This window comes from Ictalurus furcatus, chromosome 1, assembly GCF_023375685.1.
Source record: "Ictalurus furcatus strain D&B chromosome 1, Billie_1.0, whole genome shotgun sequence".
Taxonomy (NCBI): Eukaryota; Metazoa; Chordata; class Actinopteri; order Siluriformes; family Ictaluridae; genus Ictalurus; species Ictalurus furcatus.
In genome coordinates, this window is record NC_071255.1 from 1568407 (window position 1) to 1574814 (window position 6408).

Genomic DNA, 6408 nt, shown 5'->3' on the forward strand with positions numbered 1-6408 from the left:
CTCCTCTCATTGACCATAAAGGTTAATCTAATCTAATCTAATCTAATCTAATCTTGGGCTCATCTCTCTTAAAGTGAAAACTTTGCAAATGGGTATTTCTGGAACTGGGCATTCCTGATACATTTTTTTCCCCCAAAGTGATGATGATTATTATTATTATTATTTAAAATCTTTTATTTTCAAATTCTATCACTCTCATGTGCATTGCTGTATTATGAATTGGATTCATTTGTTGTTTAATGTTTTAAAAAGCTTTTATGTGAAGCACTCAAAATGAAACGTGCTACGTAAATTAAGTTATTTATTCGCCAATTTTTTTTCTTTTCTTATCACTGTCATTTATTTATGTATGTATGTATTTTACTATATAGGCCTGGTTATAAAAATGTTTGGCATTTCGATTTTATGAATATCATTGTTTATATGATTGTAAATGTCCTATGCTCTGTGTTCTATTTACCTTTGTAAATATTTTGCATTACTAAGATTTAAAACCCTTTAGAGCGTTATATAAGCGGCGAGGGTCTTGCGCATGCGCAGTGGAGTCCGTGCGCGTCTGGACGCTCTCCTGCAGGAGATGCTGAGCTCAGAGTGATGGGAGACAGCAGGAGGACAATTATCACTCTCCACCGCCGGATAGCACAGGTACGACTGCGTTTTCTACACTTTTATACACAAATATTGATTCTAATGTTTTCCCTACACGCATTGGGGTGATTTCTCAGCGCGGGAAAATGTCTAAAATGGTGTTTATGGTGCAGAAAGTATTAACATATATATATATATATATATATATATATGTATATATATAATACAAAATACACGACAGCTTTTTATTTCCGAATCGTTTCTTCATCGCTGGCTATGATCATATCATGCTATAAAATGAAATGTTATTTAAAACAATACATGTATACAAAATAAAATAATCCTGTTTTGTAAGAAAGTCATCATATGAACATGTGGGTTTATTAGCACTTTGATAAATACGTTGCCACGCTGGTAAGACAGTAATAATGGATATTTATTTCAATGAATGAATGAATGAATGAATGAATTAATAAATATCAACAAATAGGTCACCTTTTGCTTTCTTATCTTATCTTTAAACTACTGCTAGAAAGCAAAGGAGAAACGGATGTGATGGAAGTGGTGAGCGTGACGTCACTCGCTATGCTATTGAAAATACGTTTTTAAATTTATTTTATTTATTTATTTATTTTTTAAGAAGATTAGTAAAATTAGCTGGTTAAAGATGCTCACAATCTTAGATGTTGTTTTAAAAATAAATTGGATATATATATATATATGTTTTAAATGAAGAGTGGTTTTGTTTTGCCTTCGTGTCTTCGTGACCGAGCCAACCGAGAGCAGCTGCTGTTACCAAGACAACGGTAGGACTGCGTGATGACGCAATACGTTCGCTTACATCCCGTCCTGGCGCGCGCCACGTGTCCGAAGCCAAAACACTACAGGGAAAGAAAAAAAAATTGTGACTTGGTGTTTATATATATATATATATATATATATATATATATATATATATATATATATATATCTTTTGTAAAACTTTATTTGAGGGAGGTTTATTTATTTATTCTTGACCACAGAGGCCCAAGAGTAGCACAGAATTAGACGAGAGAGAGAAAATCTTCCTTTCATTTCTATAATATTTTTTATTTACAGATTACACATTCCATCCTTCCAGCTAGTAATCACGAACCTAATGGAAACGACGCAAGATTCCATTCTGGTTAAATTTATACAATTAATGTATGACAGTTTACCAGATTTGGCTCGATCGTTGTAACATCCACAACCAGGACTGTAACCAGGGTTTAAAATAACCGTGAGGTCCACATGTGTCGGAAATTTGTCCTGTCACAACGCTGAGTGTGTAACGCGTCGGTTGCTAATGTTTAGCCTTTGTCGCGTTATCTTTCCATCCTTCCATAAACCGCTGAACTGCTGAGTTGTTTTGCTTTACAAGACAGCCTGACAAGAGTTCCGTGTGGATTTCTTAGTTACCTATCACGGTACGCCATCGACACGATAGTTATTTATGAACTTTATCACACTCGTCGTGTGTTATTAATGACTAGCGTCACACAACAACTTCAAATCGAGCTAACGTTAAGTTTATAGCCAAGTACGGACCTTGTCGCGTGACCTGATCAGCTAACGTTAGTGCAGCTAGCAAGCTGATTTAGCGAACAGTGTTACAAGTAGTCTAAATTTTAAAGAGAAAGAATATTTACACGTGTTACTAATTACTAATTCGTCGCTAATGCCTTTATACGCAAAACAATGAGGATGCGTCACGAAGACAGGTAAAAATAGCAGCACACACACTCATTAAATGTGTCGTTTGGTTCCTCGTGGAGGAGAAGTGACTCATGAGGACCTGAAAATAGCGCACCGTGCTGACTCCAAGCCAGAATGGAGCACGCACACACACATCATCATCATCATCGTCTTCATCCAGGCATGATTTAATTACACCACTATGCAGGAAGCTCGTTTGGTTCTCTCTGCTCATGTCCTCCACTGAATCTAATTTAGAAATGTTAATACCATGAAGATCTTTCATCACGGTTTACGCTGCTGTATTTAAAATAAATAAATAAATAAAAATCTACCGAAGTAATCTTCTCAACTCCTCCGGATTCGTCCTAAATAACAAAACAAGGACGGTTTCCGTGTGGAACGAAAAGGACAGGCTTCATGTCAGGAGAAGAAAAAAAAAAAAAGCTGTGCATCTTCGAAAAGAAAGGGTTCCTCAAGGTTTCTTCGATGATTAAGGGTTCTTGGGTTTCTGAAAGCGTCCTACAAACCTTTTTCTCCTCCAGAGGAACAAACTGAAGAAAGCTTTGTGTTTCTTATTTTCCTAAGTGTAGGAAAACGTTGGACGTTGTAATACGGTAAGAACATCAGCTACACGCGAATTTGACAGATGTGTGTGTGCTACCTTCATTAAACATCACCCACACTCTAAAACATAGACGTTTTTTTTTTTTTTTGGCTAGTAAAGCGTGTAGCCTTCTGAAGGAGTTATACGTTGTATCCTCGCTACTATGGAAACCTCTAGACTTCTTCATACAAGCTGTAAGGGTTTGAGTAAATGCTAGGGGTTCTAGATTGAACCTGATTAATCCTCTTCTCTGGGACTCAGAGACGCGCCAAGATAAAATAACGACTATCTATATAGTTTAAAAAAAAAAATAGTTACGGATGATAGCCATTTCAACGTGTCCACATGTTGAGTGTAAGAGTAATGGTAAGAGTACAGGTGTAGACCCTCGTCAGTGGTTCTTTGCATGGTTACTGGTTCTCCTTGGAGACTAGCCGCTCAGATAATTAAAGTCTCGGTGTTGCGGCATTTGCGTTTAGGTTTGTTTGTGTGTGTGGCAGATGTGAAGATGGCGTCATGCCCGGAGTTGTGCGGCTCGGAGCACGGTGACGGAGGGCCACAGCGCTACGGCGTTCGCTCCTACCTCCACCAGTTCTACGAGGACTGCACCTCCTCCATCTGGGAGCGCCACCACGACGAGTTCCAGACGCAGAGATCGCCCAGCCGGTGGAGCTCTGTCCTCTGGAAGGTCAGACATACAGCATGTTTAAACTGGAGCGTTTCAGCTGTGGGTTTGGGCCTTTAGTCGCTGCTTTGTGCAGTCATATGTCTTTGTTTTCCTAATTCTAAGGTCCTAATTCTTTTAATCGATAATGTAATATTTTTATGTGTTTGGGTTTTTAAGATTGCGCCTTCAGTCACCTTCTTAGTCCTTCAGGTTGTTTTAGGTTTTCACTTTTGGACTTTCTGTGATGGCTTCTGTGGTTCTTGCTAGCTCTTTACCAGCTGCTTTAGCCCTTTATATTCCAAAATCTCCGGGTTTTAATTGAAGTGGTTTACATTTTTGGAGCTAGCGTAGGCCGTTACTTGATAGTTTTATGTGCTAAAGTTTGAATTTTGAGCCTTTATGAGCTAATGTAGCCTTTTATCTTCTAATTTTGTGTGTTTTTAAAATTTTGTGCGCTTAGGTTTTAAAAGACCGTCTTTAGTAACATCTTCAGATTCTTATTTTTTACATGTTTTGGATATTTCCTTTATTTTAAAAAATGTTGACTTTACTCAGTTACTGTCTTATTTAAGGCTTCAGGTTCTAACCGACGGTTTCCAGCGTTAGTAGCTTTAGGTTCTTTAACTTCTCAGGCGTTTAGAAGCTAATTAGCATTTTTATTTTCTGATTTTATCTCGGTAACCTCAACGGGCTTGTATAGGACAGGTTCTGTTGAAAAACAGCTTTTACACACCTTTTAGATCACAGTTTTACTGTAGGGTTTTAGTTGTTGTAACTTTGGACCTTTAGTGTCGTCTGTAGCTCTTTACAGTCTAACACTAAGTCTTTACTAACTTTTTTAAAACCTCATCATTTTCATAGTTTGAAAAACCTCGTAGTTTTCATCTTCGGCTTGTAGTCCTTTCTGTAGCCTTTCAGATTCAAATTTTCAATCGCAAGGTTTTACTATAATCCTCTTCATCCTATAATCATTATAATTTTATTAGAAAATGTTTCATTGAAACGGTAGGCGTTTACCTTAATGAGTTTATTCTTGTAGCTTTAAAGAGACCTTCATGTTTTCATTTTTGTCTTTTAGAATCATCTTTAGATCTTTATTTTTGTGTGTGTGTGTATTTGACGTTGTTGTAATATTTGAGACTTTTTTCACTGTAGTCCTTTTAATAGCTACAGGTTCTTAAAATGACATTTATTCATGTAGGTTTTTACGATCTTTGGTTTGAATTTGGCGTTTGGGAGCATCCTTTTTACTCCAGTAGAATCTGTACACCTCTTTGCATACGTTTTTAATATTTAACTAGACGGCCTTTTAGTAGCTATAACTGCCTCGTCTGTGACTGGGAGCTTGGGAGCAAACCAGGTGAACGTATTTCATTTGAAACTCTCTTTTGGTTTCTGTCTCAGGTGTGTGTGGCGGTAGGAGCGGTAATCCTGGTCTCAGGTCTGTCGGTGCTGCTCGTGGGTTATGCCACACCCCCACGTCTGGAGGCGTTCGGAGAGGACGAGCTGCTGTTCGTAGACGGCCGAGCCGTGCGCTTTAACCGGGCCCTGGATGCCTGCAAACTGGGCGGGGCCGTGCTCTTCTGTGTGGGCGGGGCCGGCGTGGCAACCGGTCTCCTCTTGTTGGCCGCCTGCGGGCAAGGCGGAGTCAAAGACGAGCTCCGCCTCCAGCGACGCTTCAAAGAGCGACTAGCGGAGATCCAGGCGTCCGTTCCTAACACCGGAGAGGCCAAGGTTCCCGTCACGCTGTCCAAAGTCCAGAACATCCAGCCTGGCGCTGAACCCTGACCTCCACACACATAACGTCAACATGTTTGATTATTATATAATACATAAATATGTTTCGTTTGTAGAGCAGCACACATCAAGCCTAAGAATGCTTCACCAGTCACAATTTACGACACAAACTGATGCGTACAGTTTTCCTTCCTGGTTCTCCCTAGCGGCTCTTTTTCCTGAGGACGACACGTCGTACTGAATTCCTCGAAATGAAATAAAATGTCAGTTTGAAAATGACCTTAAATAACAGAAAACGACTAAATTAAATACGTACACGTGTTTATATTGCAATATATCGTAAAACCGATGATCGGTTCACGCCTAGATTATTTAGTTTTTGAGATATATATATATATATATATATATATATATATATATATATATATATATATATATATATATATATATATATATATATATATCTCGAAGCTAAGCATTTTTGCTAAATATCATGAGAGGAACAAATTAGCTTAGCAAGAGAATCTATTAGCAGCTGCTAATCTTCGCTGGAACACACGGGAGTCACATTTTTTCTGTTAAATGGAAAACCCTGGCCATCTGACGACACCAGTGTAATGAAATATGTATACTCAGAAATGTAGACAAGACATTTCGCATAATTAAACCTCGATTGTCATTAATTCTTGTTTTGGAGAAGGAACAAAAAAAAAAGTGGTCAAGTCAAGCGGTAATATATTTGAAGAGAGAAGTCCATGGTCAAGTATCAAAGTAGCATTTAAATCGCGACGTTCATTCCATGAGGCCTTCAAGTTGAAGTGTAGTGTCCTCACACTACTGTACGTTCACACCAGCAAGTGACCACGCCACGTTTTTATACGAGGACGTAGTTCTTCAGGGATGAACTTTTAAATAGCTTTTTTTTTTTTTTTTTTTTACATGACATCGTCGTCGTCGGAAGCATTAACTATCTGACTGTAGAACAGTTTTCCCGAACAAAATAGGAACTTATTGTCACGTCTGATTACAGCCGATTTCTCCAAACATGCTAATCCCAAAGTAACCGCACTATCCTGCAGTACATTTGATCTCT

At 38.4% G+C, this 6408-nt stretch overlaps 1 protein-coding gene across 2 annotated transcripts; it reads left to right on the forward strand.

Moving 5' to 3' along the window:
* Positions 1–521: 521 nt before the first annotated feature.
* On the forward strand, positions 522–5574 carry nrsn1 (neurensin 1). Of its 2 annotated transcripts, XM_053626500.1 has the most exons (3): positions 522–645; positions 3412–3599; positions 4983–5574. In XM_053626500.1, exons 2-3 carry the CDS (start codon positions 3420–3422, stop codon positions 5364–5366), a joined length of 564 nt encoding a protein of 187 aa, XP_053482475.1. In that variant the 5' UTR covers positions 522–645; positions 3412–3419; the 3' UTR covers positions 5367–5574. The 2 variants fall into 2 exon arrangements, with proteins under 2 accessions (XP_053482475.1, XP_053482386.1); XM_053626411.1 differs by lacking the exon at positions 522–645 and having other exon boundaries at positions 2675–3599.
* The last annotated feature ends 834 nt before the right edge of the window (positions 5575–6408 follow it).